At 45.0% G+C, this 16230-nt stretch overlaps 1 protein-coding gene across 2 annotated transcripts in view; it reads left to right on the top strand.

The window, feature by feature from the left end:
- MSN (moesin) overlaps positions 1 to 16230 on the top strand; it is a 185551-nt gene that overhangs the window by 94607 nt on the left and 74714 nt on the right. The window contains exon 1 of one of the 2 annotated variants that reach the window (XM_011966283.1): positions 4 to 251. The exons of the other annotated variant lie outside the window; for it this stretch is intronic. Within the exon in view, the coding sequence (XP_011821673.1) occupies positions 240 to 251 (12 nt within the window). The 5' untranslated portion in view covers positions 4 to 239. Of the gene's footprint in view, positions 1 to 3; positions 252 to 16230 lie in introns of those variants that run through there. 2 annotated transcript variants of the gene reach the window in all.

Below are 16230 nucleotides of genomic sequence, written 5' to 3' on the forward strand. Positions count from 1 at the left end.
GAGCGGCGCGGAAGCCGGGCCACATAAAGGAGCGGGCGGCGCGACAGGGGCGTCTCTTTCCTGGGTGGGGTTTGTGAAGTCGTGGCCCGTTAGCAGGAAGCCTAACAGTCGCCCCGACGCTAGTGAGGGACCCAATCTGAGTCCCCGGCCAACCGAATCCGAGCCGTGTGTACTGCGTGCTCAGCACTGCCCGACAGTCCTAGCTAAACTTCGCCAACTCTGCTGCCTTTGCCGCCACCATGCCCAAAACGGTGAGTGCCGGGGGTGGGCGCTGTCGACCCCAGTGGCTCTGGCTGAGCCTCATAGCCCTTTGCTGATGGCTGAGGGCTTGGCCAGCCACCGGCCCGCCTGGGACGCCGCTCCCTCCGCCATAGCCAAGGGTAGGGAGGGGACCGGAGTAGGATCCTGGTCTGGTGCGCCCTCAGGGGTTGAGGGGGTGTCCAGGCTGGAAGTTTGGACAGGGCGAGGCCTGCCTCTTTCTCAGGTTCCAGTTCCTTGTGTCTGAGATGCAACAGTGAGGACGGCTTCGTTGGGGCCTGGGGTTTCCCCTTTTCTCTGACGGGCCATGGGCACAGAGGAGAGGATTCTGGTCCAGAAGACAACACTTTCCCCAACTCAGTAATTGACACATTTCTGGGGCAAGGCTGCCAATGTCCAAGAGGGGCCATGGGAACAGAGAAGCAGGGAGGAAGGAGGGAGCCGCTCGGGGCGGATCTGGCACCCCCACTCATCTTTCCCACAGCCTCACCGGGTGGCTCCAGCTGTTTTCCACTAGGAGGTGAGGAGAGAGATGTGAGGAAATCATCATCGAGGATGCACCCGAGAGCACCAACACTTATTTAGGCACCAGTCTGAGGAGAGGCCTACCTCATCTCCTGGGAGAGAGGACCGGTTTCTCCCTCCCCTCTACCCCCAAATCCCTGCCCCTCCTGTTGCTTAATGCCTCTCTATCTCCTCCTATCCCCTCCGGACTATTTCGTGTGGTGTGGGTTCTCTCGTGGGGCCACACCTTTCTAGAGTGGTGGTTGATTTGGGGATGCGTCTCCACCCCACTGGCTGTTATGAGAGGAACAGAAGCCTCCTGGGAGTGGGGATAGGGGGGCCGGATGCCCAGGAGGGAGAGGGGAGGAGGGGTGTGCCTGACTAATGAGCTCTGCTTGCTTTTGTGCAAGTCATGCCAAATGGCTGCTGAGGCCCTTCCCTTGCTCAGAAAGGCCTGGTGACCACCCTGGCTTGAGTCCCTTAGGCCAAACAGCTTGTTGGGCTGGCCTAGGCAATGCAGTGCTCCCAGATATGTCTCCCCAGGGCTGCTTGAGACTTGTAGAGGTGAGATAGTGACTAGTAGCCTTGAAAAAGGCTGAAGGCCCCTGGGATGAGAGGAGGCAAGTTGAGGGACCAGCCTTTTGGGTTTGTGATGAGCTTTGGTTGCCACGTTACTGTATACCAGCCTCACTGCCAAGTCGTTCTTGCCTTTCCAGAACGTTGTCCTTCAGAAACACCAAGTTTTCAAAAAGTATGTGCTTCACTGTCTGTCTCCTTTAAATTGCTTGTGGTTTTAGGGCATGCGACTTTTACACACTTTCTTCCCTAACCCCTGTCCCCAAAGAGAGAGTGAGTAATGGTTTTGGAGAGAGGGGAAAATACCCCATTGTCTGCCAAAACAGGATTATAAAGATCCTGTCAGGAGCGGCTCTTTGGGTCTCTTTCTGCGGTTGAGTCCTGACTCCTCTTAAGGTGTGGCTTTGCCTGAACAGTTGGGTGGATCCCTGGGAATAGACATTGCTCCATGGCCTTTCTTCTGTAGTGGCATATCTCATCCTCAATTCTGAGATAGCCCACTTTGAAACACAACTTCATGGGCCTGCAAGTTGCCTCAAACTTGCATTAATGTCTCATCTGAGTCAAAGTGGAAAAGAAGACAAGACAGTGTGTTTATTGTTTTCCTGGGAACGGAGAGAGATTGAAGTATAAGCTGTTTGTAGTCAGTCCTGGAGTAATGAAGGTACCTAAATACTGAAGGCATTTTTATGCAGATTGACTGAAACCTGAATCAAATTGGAGGGAGAGGGCTGAGTTTTGATAGACTGGAAGCATTAGAGAATTTTCTATGCTTCGACTCAAGGAATGGTCAACTTTTAGGAAAAGCAACTATATTGTCTGTTAAGACCGTAGAATCTTAACCTGAAAGGGACTTTGGAGGCTATCTATTTAGTAAAACTCTCTTAAAAACAAAAACAAAAACATAAAACTAATGAGGATATTGAGACCTACAGGGAAAGACCTACCTAAGGGCACATGGTGACTGAGCCAAGATTGGGGTCCAGGCTTTCTGATGCTCATCTCATTGACCCTCTATTCTGACCCAATGATTGAGTTCTTGACATTTGAGTTCCCTTTCTTGCTCCAAACAAATTGCCCCTGTTCTCAGACCTCTATGGGCCTCAGATAAAAGGAAATGAGTAATTTGAGCAAAGTGGCCAAGGTTGGCATTTGTGTGGTCTCCTGGTAAGGTTCAGTAGTGTCACCACGTGCCTCCTGTTACTTTTCTTATTCCTCATACCAAGGCCGAGGTGTTCAGGGGCACACCCTAGTTCACTGAATACCAACCAGTAATGTTAATTAAAAGGGGAAAAAATTTCCCTTTCTCTGCTCCATTTTCATTTATGTGCTTTAGGCTATTTCTAGCATATGACAGATAGAGAAAGGTAGTGGAAAATCAAACTCCTTCATTCATATGCAGCATGTCTACAGCCTATCTAGGGTTGGTTTCACTTTTATAGCTAATTGTCCCTCCTAGTCAGCCCAACCACCCCTATATCTGTTAAAACATGCTGGCCGAGCGCAGTGGCTCAAGCCTTTAATCTCAGCACTTTGGGAGGGCAAGGCGGGTGGATCATGAGGTCAGGAGTTCGAGACCAGCCTGACCAACATGGTGAAACCCCGTCTCTACTAAAATTACAAAAATTAACCAGGTGTGGTGGTGTGCACCTGTAATCCCAGCTATTCGGGAGGCTGAGGCAGAAGAATCGCTTGAACCCGGGAGGCGGAGGTTGCAGTGGGCCGAGATCGCATCACTGCACTCCAGCCTGGGCGACACAGTGAGACTCCGTCTCAAAAACAAAAAAGCAAAAAAACAAAAAAAACATGCCTCACTATCCACCGCCACCCTTGCCTTCTTGCTATTCCTTGGACTCTGCTTCTGGTTGCCAGTTTCCTGAGTCTGCTTTAGTAGCCAGAATGGAAAAGCTTATTAATTGCCATCTACATTTTTTGGTGATGATGACAGTTATATATATATTTTTGAAAAGGCCTTTCCCCCTCCCTACCTTCTTTAATTTTTTTCTTTTAAGATCACAAAGGACTTGAGGCTTTCTTGGATTTCCTAAAAAAAGAGTGTTTTGAATTTTTGAGATGTTCTTGAGTTTCTGGGATTTATTAAATGCTAGTATTGAAAAGGCTCTCTACAACTACAAAGTCCAATTCCTCTCATTGTATAGATGATGAAACTGAAACCATGTTAGGGGGAGACTAACCTAGAGTGATGCAGTATGCCAGTTGCAAAGCTAGGACTTGAATCCAGGTCTTAGTTAGAGGGTTAGTCTTGGTGAAACACCTCTTTGATCTGCTGGGGTTTTAGCCATAGATCAACAGATCAGGGGAAAGGCAATCAAGTGGTCATTTGATGGGACCATCAATGTGAGCAGACATACAGCCTAGATCCTTGAAGTATTTGAAGGTGTGTGGGTCAGCATTCAGCTAAACTTTAACAGAGGCTATGTGAGCTGTTTATTCTCCTGCCATTCCTAGCATTACTTGAGCCACTCGAGTGGCACTAAAGTGGTACTTGGTAAATAGGAGCCAGAATCTCAGTCTTTTAACCCTTGAACCAGCCCTGCCTGCAGACTTAAGTGTGGGGAAAAGGATCAGGAAGAGAGGTTGTATGAGAGAGGATCCTGCATCTCTCGACTTTGGTTCTTCAGTTCACTTGGCCCTTTGTGAAAGTGTAGATGATAGAGACAGAGCAGGAACCATCTTGGGAATTTCCTTTACACATTTCTTTTAACAGCCCTCTGGGTAGGGAGGGGGCTGGTGGGGCAGGAAGGCCTTTGTGGGACCCACACTAACTAATCTATACTCTCGTGTTAGGCTTGGAGAGGGAAAGGTTGCTCTGTGAGTCAGTGATAGAAGTAGTATTGACCACTAATCTTCTAACTTTCCATTCTCTAGCTGCCTGCAACAGTAGCTTGTTTTAGGGTGTTGTTCTTACTTTTCTCTTACCTCCTGCTCCCATGAAACTGCTTTACCGAATGATGGAGCTGGAAAGGACATTTGGAAGTCATCTAGACTATTCCCCTGCCTCCAAATCTAATTCTCTCTGGATGAGATAATATGACAGCTACAATTATTCTGAACTCTGTTCTAGTGTTGCATGGCAACAGCCTGTCTTAGGTCCCTTTGTATCTTTCTGGGAGTTTCCCCCACTGGAATTTCTAAACTCAGGGTCCCCAGAGGGGAGAAGATCTGGCTACCAACACTACCAGAGTTAGGCGTTTCATAACCATAGCTGCTGGAAGTTTGGCATTGTTACAGATTGCGAACAGTCTGTCTCCAATCTTTCAAAGATAGAATTGAATTTATCATATGCCTCTTTCCTAACTCACAATCTTCTTTCCCTGTCACCTGCTCTATTACTTTGCTTGCAAAGGGGAAAAAACAGGTACAAATGTGGTCTCCTTTGGGGTAGTCTGTTGGTTCAAGTGAAGGGGGTGGTATTTTCACGATTGACTGGCTTTGCTGTCCATCCCTCCTTCCATTTCATGCTTAGAGCTGAAAAACTTTTCAATTCCAGGTTCTAATTTGTGGTGTAGAAGTTGTCACTTTGGAGGGTTAGCTCAGGATTCCATGAATTTGGAAGGTGGGTGTTGGGAAATGGAAAGCAACACTGAACTGAGAAATTTTCTTCTCTTTCCATGTAAGAAGAACTTCTCTCCTGTCCTCAGTAAAGTGAGCCAAATGAAGTGGGACTTTAGGCAAGTCCTTTCTTAAGGCCCTCTGTCTCTTCAGCTTGTCATGAGGGAGCTGTACCAGTGATGGGTAAACTCTAGGAATCCCTCCAGTACTGATGCTTTTGAGAATCTTGATGGTATAACATTAAGTCTCTTATTTGTATGTTCATTTCTTCAGACATTCTTTCGTCAACGTTTGGGCACCTATGTGCCAGGCAGTATTGGAAATACAAAATTGAACAGTGCTTATTAAAATGTTTCCTCTTGTCCCATTATACTTCTGGAGTGCTGTTTCTTCTTGAGTACTGAGTTCAGAATGGACTGTTTCTCACATGGGAGTTAGTTTGTTTCATTAGTAGATCCAAGAAGAATACTGTCTTGAGTACTCTTGGCCATTTCTTCCTGAGTCTATGGGAGAGAAAGGGCTGTGTCTTTCCTTACTGTGGAAAGAAATAAACCAAGTGAGAGTATATTATGAAGGCTGTGGGTTGACTGAAAAGCTTTGGACAAACACCAGAAACTTCATAGATTTTCCTGCCATTCTTCCCACATTTTTCAATGACTGCCTGCCTGATAGTAGAATAGTCCCTTTTATTTCTGCTGAAAGGAAGGCCTGGAAGCTACTAGATTATGTTTCAGATTTTCTTCTAACATGGTTAGTGTGGTAGTTAGATATATTGGTAGATATTGAGGCTTTCCTAAGGGCTCCGAAACAAGCCTCCTAAAGTATCTACCACCAGTGAGCTGAGGACTGGCTATTGTGGGGTACAGCTTTTATTTTATTTTATTTTATTTTATTTTATTTTATTTTATTTTTTGATACGGACTTTTGCTTTTGTTGCTCAGACTGGAGTGCAATGGCGCGATCTCGACTCACCGCAACCTCTGCCTCCTGGGTTCAAGCGATTCTTCTGCCTCAGGCTCCCCAGTAGCTGGGATTACAGGCATGCGCCACCACGCCCGGCTAATTTTGCATGGGGTACAGCATTTCAAAGGCATTTGCATCTAGGGCAACCCAGAGCTTCCCTAGCCTTAAGCTTTCCATTAGCTGGTTGTTCTGGATGGGCAGGGTTTCTCACAGGAGTGTTTTGAACCATGAAACAACTGAGTTGGCCGTAAATCTTCTGCCTCAGCCTTTATCTTCTTGATGGGGGCACTAAAGTCCAGAAAAGGGAAAGGATTTGAGTGAACTGGTTATAGTGCCAGGAATAAAACCTAACTTGCTTGGCTCCAGTATAGGGGAGGGACGTTGAATGCCTACCTTCTAAATGGCACTCACTGCGAGGTGCTCAGTGTCTTCTCCCTCTGTGCTGGTGGTGACATGACTGTGGAGTTATGGTCATGGAAAGAGCAAGTTCTTCTGAGAATGTAGAGCTGACCTCATGGGTTTCTTTATTTGGAAATGGTTCAGGCTCTGACCTTGTCTCAGGAACTCTTTGTAGCACTTCCCAGGAAGGTAAGTGTTTTGCTTTGGCTTGTGAAGGGTGGTGGAAGGCATATGTATAGGCTGAAAGGAAGTAGAGAGAGGACACTAGTTACATTTTCCTGCTTGAGACTAGGCCTTGCTGTCCTAAGAAACTTTAGGGAGTAATTTCTTCATCGTATTCATAGCCAGAGGGGTTAGGCAGCTTGTTCGAGGTCACAAAGTTGGTAATGGTATTGAAAGGAGAACTTAGATTTCCTAATTCCCAAGTTAGTGGTCTCCCACTGGACTTGGCTGTCTTAGAAGGATGACTCCATCCAGAGCACAGACTTCCAGAGAATTGGCTCTGTGGTGATTACATTAACAATATGGCTACAATGGAGTTCCCCTAAAATGCTTTTGCTATAGCAGGTTTTTCTGGGATCTCCGATGACTGTCTTCTCTTCCTGCCCACCCCTCACCCCAGTTCCCTGCTTTCTCTTTGCCCTGTTTAATTCTGAGCTCTGACCTCTTTGAATTCTGAATTCTGACTCAGTGCTCCAGCTTGATCTGTCCCTTGAGTTAGGAGAAAAGTATGGCAGTTTTTCAATTTAGTGACAATATTTGCTGCTGTAGCAAATTGTTTGAATGCAGACTGGAATCTCCTGGCCTCAAACTTCACCACTCACCTCTAGGTGCTTATAGGCCAAGTCTGGGGCAGGAAGCTAAAAAAAGACCTTTCAAGCCTCCATGGAAAGGAAGCATAGTGTTGCAAAACAGACTCTGAAACTAGACTGCTTGGAGTCACATCTGAGCTCTGCGACCAACTAGTTATATAGCCTTGGACGAGTTATTTAACTTCTACACCTCATTTTCCTCAATCATAAATAATAATAGTACTTACAGGGTTGTTGTGAGGATTACATGAGGTAATTTATGTAAAGGGCTTAGAACTGTGCCTAGAATCTGACAAGTGATATACAGATGTTATGATTATTTGTTGAATTAGTATATGCCTAACTTTGTGCTAGATGGGATGAACAAGAAAGAAGACAGGTAGTTGAATTCTCACCATTTAATGAGTGGTTACTATGTACTATTTACCATAAGGGATAGAAATAAATGAAGGGATGATGTAATTGCTGCCTTCAAAGATCTCCTATCTCCTATTTAATTGGGGATTTAGGGTTAACTCACTTAAAAATGACTTGAGAAAAATATATACTTTGCATGGCATTTTCTACAACTTTTTGAGGAGAAAGGGTTTACTGGGACATGAACAGGGCCTTAAAGGGTGTGTACACTTGGGAGCAGTGGCCGTTCTGGGTGGGAAAGTGATGTGTTTTGGGTATGTGGGTGTAAACCAGGTGGCCCTAGGCCGATGCTCTCTTGACAGTGACTTTTTCTGAAGTGAAGGGAGGCTTGAGGTGCTGACTGATTCAAGGGGAGCCACAGATATAAGCATAGACGAAGCTGCTCTTTCTAGGGTCATATGGATCCAACAGTCCTTTCTTAATTGGCAAACAAGGGTCTGTGGGGGAGACTCTACCTTTGGTTTTCCAGAATTGGGCAAATTAATTTTTTTTTTTTGAGATGGAGTCTTGCTCTGTTGCCCAGGCTGGAGTGCAATGACGTAATCTTGGTTCACTGTAACCTCCACCTCCTGGGTTCAAGCGATTCTTGTGCCTCAGCCTCCCAAATAACTGGGATTACAGGCATGAGCCACCATGCCCAGCTAATTTTTGTATATTTAGTAGAGACGGGGTTTCACCATGTTGGCCAGGCTGGTCTTGAACTCCTGACCTCAAGTGATCCACCCGCCTCAGCCTCCTAAAGTGGTGGAATTAGAGGTGTGAGCCACCACGCCCCGCCTGGGCAAATTAATTTTTTAAAATGTTGCATTTGTTGCCTAAGTAGGTATGTGAGAGGGTCTTTTCTTCATGCTTACAAATGAACTAAACCAAAGAATAGAGCTTGGCAATAACTTTTTATGTCAGCAGCCTAGAAACAGCCTTTAATTCTCCCATTGACTGTGCTAGAAAATCAGGTATTTGGGAAAGGGTGGAGATACAGGGAGGATTTCTCAGTGTGTGGTTGTTGGAGGTGGAGGAATATGACGTTTTCTGGCCAGGGCACAGCTGCAGCATCCGTGTCTTGAATTTGGAGAAAAGGCCTTTTGGGCAACTTTCAAAGCATAGCCCTTTGTTTGTGCCACAGATACCAGATCTGATGCTTCTTTCAATCGGCTTGTTATGGCATAAGGTAAGTGTTGATATATCTCCTAGGCCACTAGTATGGCAAATGGCTCTGTGCTTGCTTAATAGAACTTTTTTGCCAGTTATCTTCTGTGATTGGTAACTTTGAAGTTTCTTCCCATTCCTGGCAACCCTTCTACCTTGTGGGAATTTGACAGATACCTTGTACATCCGGGGTATTGGTCTGGGCCTAACGAGAGAAGAGTTGAGATGTGACAATTTGGTTGTACAAAACAAGATACAATCCTGAACTTTTCCTGGGTATATATTTGGGAAGTGACTGGGGCCAAGGCCTGGGAGGGGGAACAAGGCATACCTATCAGGCTTGATCAGTATTTCTTTCCCTTTCTTTAGCCTTGGCCTCCATTAAATACCTGAGAAGGATCAAGTCTTATTTTTCTCAAGTTGTGTGTTTAGATAAGGTTCCTGATCTCACTTTCTTGATCTAATCTGCCCTCCCTCCACCCATGATCCATTTCTTTTTTTTCTTTCTTTTCTTTTCTTTTTTTTTTTTTTTTTTTTTTGAGACAGAGTCTTGCTCTGTTGCCCAGGTTGGAGTGCCGTGGCACGATTTCGGCTCACTGCAACCTCCGTCTCTTGGGTTCGAGAGATTCTCCTGCCTCAGCCACCCAAGTAGCTGGGACTACAGGCGTGCGCCACCAAGCCCGGCTAATTTTTGTATTTTTTTAGTAGAGACGAGGTTTCACCATGTTGGCCAGGCTGATCTTGAACTCCTGACCTCAGGTGATCCGCCTACTTCAGCCTCCCAAAGTGCTGGGATTACAGGTGTGAGGCATTGCGCCTGGCCGATCCATTTAGTTTTTCAGAATCTCAACCTGGATGTTTGATGAAGCTCACCAAGAGCCTCTTTTTTATCTGTTGTAATTTTTAACTGAGGTTGACTAATCTATGGTATGGAGTTGGAGGGTGAGGGTCAAGGTAACAGTCAATCTGGTATCATTAGTTAAGTCGTACAAATCTTTGCTATTTTCAAGGGTTTTAAGTGGGCTAAACTCCTCTCCAAACATCCTTGTAGATACTTGTGGGAGACTGACTAATTCCTTTACAAAGAAGAAAAGTCACGTAACTTCTTTGCCTTCTAATTTTCCTTTTCTCCAACATGAAAATATCAGCAATATTAGAAATAGGCAAATGGAATTTGAGCGTGGTGGCTCATACCTGTAATCCCAGCATTTTGAGAGGCCGAGGCAGGTGGATCATTTGAGGTCAGGAATTTGAGACCAGCCTGGCCAATATGGTGAAACCTCGTCTCTACTAAAAATAGACAAAATAGCCAGGCGTGTTGGTGGGCGCCTGTAATCCCAGCTACTGGGGAGGCTGAGGCAGGAGAATCACTTGAACCTGGGAGATGGAAGTTGGAGTGAGCTGAGATCACGCCGTTGCACTCCAGCCTGGGTGACAAAGCAAGACTCTGTCTTAAAAAGAAAAAAAAAAAGAAAGAAAGAAAAAAGAAATATGTAAATGGAAAAGAACAAAACCCCCTCCCAGGTTCCTTATTTCCCTTGGTGCCTGGGCCATTGTAGATCTAGCATATGCCTGGTGAGAACATCTACCATTTGCTTTAGGGTTACACTACAGCTTTCTACTTTGAGTGCTTGAAGAGCTGCTCCAGCAGAGCCTATTGTTGGCCTGGTGAAAATCTAGCCTAGTTGCCTTTCTGTCTGCCATAGCCTGGGCATTTTCCTAAGGTTGGGATTTTTTTTCCTTCTGGCCTTAGGCCAGTTGCCAGAGGAAACCGATGACTAAAGGCTTCCTCCCTGCGACGTCAACTTCTGGAACCTTTCCTGATGATTCCTAACAGTCAAGTCTGCCTTATTTGGCTATTTTCTCCCCCCTCAAGTTACTCCCTCTCCTTGCCACCCCACCTCAACTAGTCCTCTGTTCCCCTTTAGTACAGGGATTGCCTTCTTCAAGTTTATACAATACCACCTGCAAACTTCTTTTCTTCTTGTTTAGAGTCCTAATATGGGGGAGGAGTGGGGAAGATGAGAGAGCTCTGGAATGACTGTGATTTCTCCACCCTGCTTTCTTATCTCCCTTTATCCTCTTGGCACTGCCTGGTCACTCCTCTCCAGCTTCTTACCTAGATCTTTGACAGCCTAGGAGTGGTCTCGATTGGCCTAAAGAGGTTCAGAGTGTAGGGGTGGGATGGGGCTAGGGCTTTCAGCATTTGAAACTATTTCTTTGGAGCAGGTAAAGCCTTCCAGTTGGTAAGTATAGTTCTTTAAGTATGCCTGTTGTATGCCCAGGCTTCTCACTTGGCTTTCCAGGGTGGGCTGAGTCTAAGTTCCCTCTACCTCCCCTTCCCAGTCCTGAACTATCTAACTTTAGGTTAGAAGAGCTGAGCTTTTGACACTTACAGCTTGGGACAGTTGTCTAGGTGTCTTTTTAAAAATACCTTTTGAGAAGCTTCCTTTTCCCATTTAGAATGGCATTGAGTGTGTCATTTTCTCCTCCGGCTATCAATATATGAGCAGCCCCCTCTATTTCAGTGAGCTCTGCTCTGGATATACTGGATTTACCTACCAGAGAGCTCACTGTGGAGATCCTGGCTTGGAGACACAACTGTTGACTACATGCCTTGGGTGGGGTCTTGGAGTCCAGCCTGCAGACTACAGTTGCTGGCTATTTTTGGTTATCTGTGACTCAGGAAGAATAGAAGACCCTTGGATTGGTCATTGTTCCATCAGGGAAAGGGAAGACAAAGAAACAAACTAAAACTGAGCGCATATGAGATTTGACTTCCTTTACTCCCTCCCCTACAACATCCCTCTTTGTAGGGCTATGAAATTGCTTTTGACTGAGTCTTAAATTGCTAAGCTCCCTTTCCCCTTCCTCTATCTGAGTCATTGTTGACTATGTTGCCCTTGGACGGGGAGAGTTGGTGATGTGGGCTTGGGTGGAGCAAAAGGGAGAATTTCTAGTCAGGAAGATTGCCACACACCTAGTATTGGGCTTTCAACTGATCTTGTATTTTGTAAATATGATTTCCTTTGGTATTAGTCCTGGAGATCAAAGGAGAGGGACTTCTGAATTTTCTGTGAGGGCCTACAAGGCTGATAGAGAATAAGCAAGTTTCTGGGAGAGGTGTACCCTTCACTGGATCTGTTTTTGCCCATCCTCTACTTCTTCCTCCTTTTCTTCCTTCTCACTGACATTTTATCCAGTGCTTGCTTGTGAAACAAGGATCCCACATTGGATCTCTAGCCACCTAAGAGTTGGCCATGAACATAAAACTTAACTGCTCTGAGGCCCCTGGAGAAAGCGCAAGAAGAAGTCTTGGCATCTGTTTTCCTTCCTTTAGAAACAAGTTCCTTGGGCATCCTTGGGCAGTTTAACCAGAGAAGCCTTAGTTGGGTAGTGCTGGGCAGTGCTATTAGGGGGAAGATTCTTTTCCAGCATTGAGCTGGAATGGCCTTTGGGCTATGCAGGAGCTTGCTGCTGGAAGCAGCTGCCTTGCTGGAAGCTTCTCATTCTTCCTAGGTGCCTCACATGGGTTGTTAGCCATGCCAGTTGTAGGTGGTGGATCAAAATGACCGTTGGTTTGGGAAGGTAGGCAAGCAGGTGGAGGAGGAAGGAATGTAGAGTCAAATGGAAAAAGAGTGGTTCTTTATTTTTATATTTCCCCTTTTTGTAAAACTCAGCATGACATATGACAAAGTTTAGCAAATAGAGAAATTGTGTATAAATTCATCATTTTAACATGGCAATAATTATTTGTATTTCTTGTCATATCTCATATATGTACCTTAGTTTTCGATGGTGCAATCATTGTGTACATAAAAAAGTTCTACTTCTTTCCCCCTACTTAACACATAACTAAAAACTTAGATAAATGCTATTTAATTTTAAGAAATGAACATTCTAATGGCCATGTAAAATTCTATTCAATGGCTATGCCATAATTTAAAATCATTCTCCTTTGGGGGAGCATTTAGATTACTCCCAGCATTTGCTAGTATAGATAACATTCCCATGAATGTGAAAAGAGAAAATTGAAACCTCTTAGCATGGCATGTAGGGAGATCCCTTTGGTACCTCACCCCATTCTAGCTTCCTCTCCTAACTCAGATCCCATTTATTCCCATATGTATGCTATGTGGTAGCTTTGTGGGCCCAAGGTTTCCCAAGTCCAGGTAAGCCATACCCATCCTTTTTCTTCTTTTCATCCAGCTTTCTCAGGTTGAATTTTTGTTGTTGTTGTTGTTGTTTTGTTTTTTTTGAGACAGAGTCTCACTCTGTTACCCAGGCTGGAGTGCAGTTGTTCAAACTTGGCTCACTGCAACCTCCACCTCCTGGGTTCAAGCGATTCTTGTGCCTCAGCCTCCCCAGTAGCTGGAATTACAGGCATGTGTCACCACACCTGGCTAATTTTTGTATTTTTTTAGTAGAGTCAGGGTTTTACCATGTTGGCCAGGCTGGTCTTGAACTCCTGGCCTAAAGTGATCCACCCACCTCAGCCTCCCAAAGTGCTGGGATTACAAGCAAGAGCCACAGTGCCTGGCCATGATTTTTTTTTTTTTTTTAACTGTGGAAAGCAATGGCATACTTCTTCTTTCTGCTTTAGACTATGTTCTTTCCTTCAGCTTGAAATTTTAGGTGCCTCTTCTTCACCTCCCCCCACCACTCCATGTCACTTCCACTGGAAATTTTCTTTATTACTCCCAGATAGTATTGTACTATCTTTTGTGTGTCCATTGTACTTTGTAAGAACTTCTGTTATGTTATTTACCATGCGGAATTGCAGCCATCTGGGCTCCTAGGGTTGCTCTTTCATTAAACTCATGCATTTGGAAATTTCTAGCTCTTCCTGCCTCAAGAAGGGGCCATTCTCCAGGTGGAGGTGGTTAGGAATGGACAAACCTTTGAGGAGCATTTGGTCAGTAATATACATGGTGAGGGAGAAGCAGTAGCAATGAATGCAGGGGATCCGACAGTGTTGGATGAGCACCTGGTAGGGCATACTAACCACTAGTAATAGAAAAAATACACCTTGGAGAAGGGACAGGTATATTAGCACCTATAGGGAAGAGAGGCCTGAGGGTAAGTACAGAGAAAGCCTAGCTGGCCTTGAGTCACTAGTGCAAATTCTGAAACCATTCCAGATTTTAGTTCCCCATCTGTGGAATGGAGAGAGTAATAGCACCCTACTTTTTAGGGTTATGCTGAGGATTCATTCAGTGCACTAATGCATCTGCAAGTGCTCTGTGAGGTGTGAGGCACAAAGGAAGGAAGGTAGGCCCAGGACATTCCAGTATGTTTGTTCCAGTTGGCCTTTTAAAGTTCTGTCCTATGTATGATTCCAATCAAGCCTCTGAACCCAGAAGGCTAGATGCTACAGTTTCTCTGAACCCCATATAGGTGCCCCTACAGCTGTTTTTTTTTTTTTGTTTGTTTGTTTTTTTTAAAGTAGGAGGTATGCAGGAAAGTACCATCTCCTCGCTGATTTGAGCAACATGACTCCAACTGACCCTAGCACAACCCTACTCAAGAATGACCACAAGTGCCTGGGGAGGGAGGTGCCACCTTCACCTTAGCTCTTTAGTATAAAATAAGTGGTTTAGAGTAGAGGGTTTCCTAACATCCTTTTAGCTGTAGATAGAAGCATAGAAGCTGCAGTGAAACTGAGCAGCTTTCAGGTCTTCTGGTCTGAAGCTTGCCATGCACTGTGGGAAGAACAGATCTTCATGTCTGTCACTAACTGTATACTCTTCAGAGGCCTGCCCATCTCATCTGTCTTAGGAAAACAGTTCATGAAGAACCATCTAAGCCAAATTCAATGTCTTTGAGTGGAGAATCCCAATTAATTGCTTTTTGTTTTCACCACATACTACCCATGGCTACTTTTGTTGTTTTTGTTGTTGTTGTTGGGACCCTTGGCTTCTTGCTGCTGCTTTGGCCATTTGCATACCCCCAGTCCACCCCAGGATTTTATGTTTTGTAAGGAAGCAAATTACCTAAGCCAGTGGAAGATCTACTCGTATACTATAAATCAACACGAAGAAGGGACTTGCTCAAGGTCACGAATTGAGGCAGAAGCAGAAACTGGTATTGAAGGCAAGACTCTCAGGAGTGTGGTCTTTCCATTATATCAGTCTAGCCCACTAGTATGTAAGCTTCATGAGAACAGAGATGGTTTCCCACCACCCATTGTATCCCCGGTACCTAACACAATGCCTGGCATAAAGTAGATTCTCAACAAATATATATTGAATAGATATGTTAACAGCTACTATTTTCATGTTGGAACTGTATTCTTTAGATTCCTTTAGCTAGATCTACCAGACAGCCAAACAACAATTCCATTGATCCACTGGAAACTACCTAATGTGGACCCAGCTGGGCCCTGGCAGAATGGAGCAGGGTAGCATCAGGGAATGGGAAGGCATTGTCTCTCTTGTGCATCTTGGAGAGACTGTTTATCTGTGAGTGGCCAGCATGTTCATAGCCATTTCTGCTCCCTTTTCCCATATCTTCACATAGTACTGTAGTGTTCATGTCAAGTGAGAATATTGAAATCAAAGCTTTTTGTGGATTCTAACAGGCAGCCATGCAAACATTTCTGTCCACCTTTGTGAAGTAGCCCAAAGTTTGGCTGTAGAGTACATATTTGAGACATTACTGAATTTTTTATTTTTTGTATTTGTGCTACTCATTATGGCATGGCCAGCAGGCAGGGCTGCATTGTGTAATTTAATCCTGAGAGGTTTGTGCACCTGAGGTTTAGGGATTCCGTTGGCCCCTGTGCTGAGGCCTAGGAAGAGACAGGCACAGATCAGGGAGGATAGCAAGGAAGTCCTGGAGATCATAATGTTGGGGCATCCAGTGGATATCCACTCTTGCTATTGCTACTGTTTTCACCACCACCACCACCACCACCACCACCACCACCACCACCACCACCATCACCCAGGCTGCTTTAGGGCCCAGAGCTGCATATCTTTGCAGACTTGGTATGTTTTGTCCAAGGTAGGCTAATTTTGGGGGCAGTAGGAGGTATTTTCCTACCATCCACTCCTGAGAGAGGGGTAGGGCCAGCGTTTGAGAGGTGTAGGTTTATGCTTACTAGGTAAGGTTGGCTGTCCTAAAATAGAGAGAGCTTCTGAAGGTCACTTCATCTTTAAAGGACTTTTCCCATCTGTTTTTTAAGTCCTGAGCTAGACGGCATATAAGGAAAGTTAATAGACACAATTTCTGCTGTGTGGTAGGACAGATTTAAATAAAGACAGGCTTTGTTTTACAATTTTGGATTAATTTTTCATTATGAAACTAAACATATTTGTTGTAAGAAGTGAAACAGCATTGAAAAATATAAAACCTCCTGTCTTCTGCCCCGGCTGTATTCTCCAGAGACAACCATCATTAACCAGTTAGTTATGTGAACATAGACTCTTTTTTTCTGTTTTTTTTTTTCTTCTTTCTTTCTTTTTTGAGATGGAGTCTTGCTCTGTTGCCCAGCCTGGAGTGCAGTGGTGCAATCTTGGCTCACTGCAATCTCTGCCTCCCAGGTTCAAGTGATTCTCATGCCTCAGCTTCCTGAGTAGCT

This window comes from Mandrillus leucophaeus, unplaced genomic scaffold (genome assembly GCF_000951045.1).
Source record: "Mandrillus leucophaeus isolate KB7577 unplaced genomic scaffold, Mleu.le_1.0 Scaffold753, whole genome shotgun sequence".
Lineage (NCBI taxonomy): Eukaryota > Metazoa > Chordata > Mammalia > Primates > Cercopithecidae > Mandrillus > Mandrillus leucophaeus.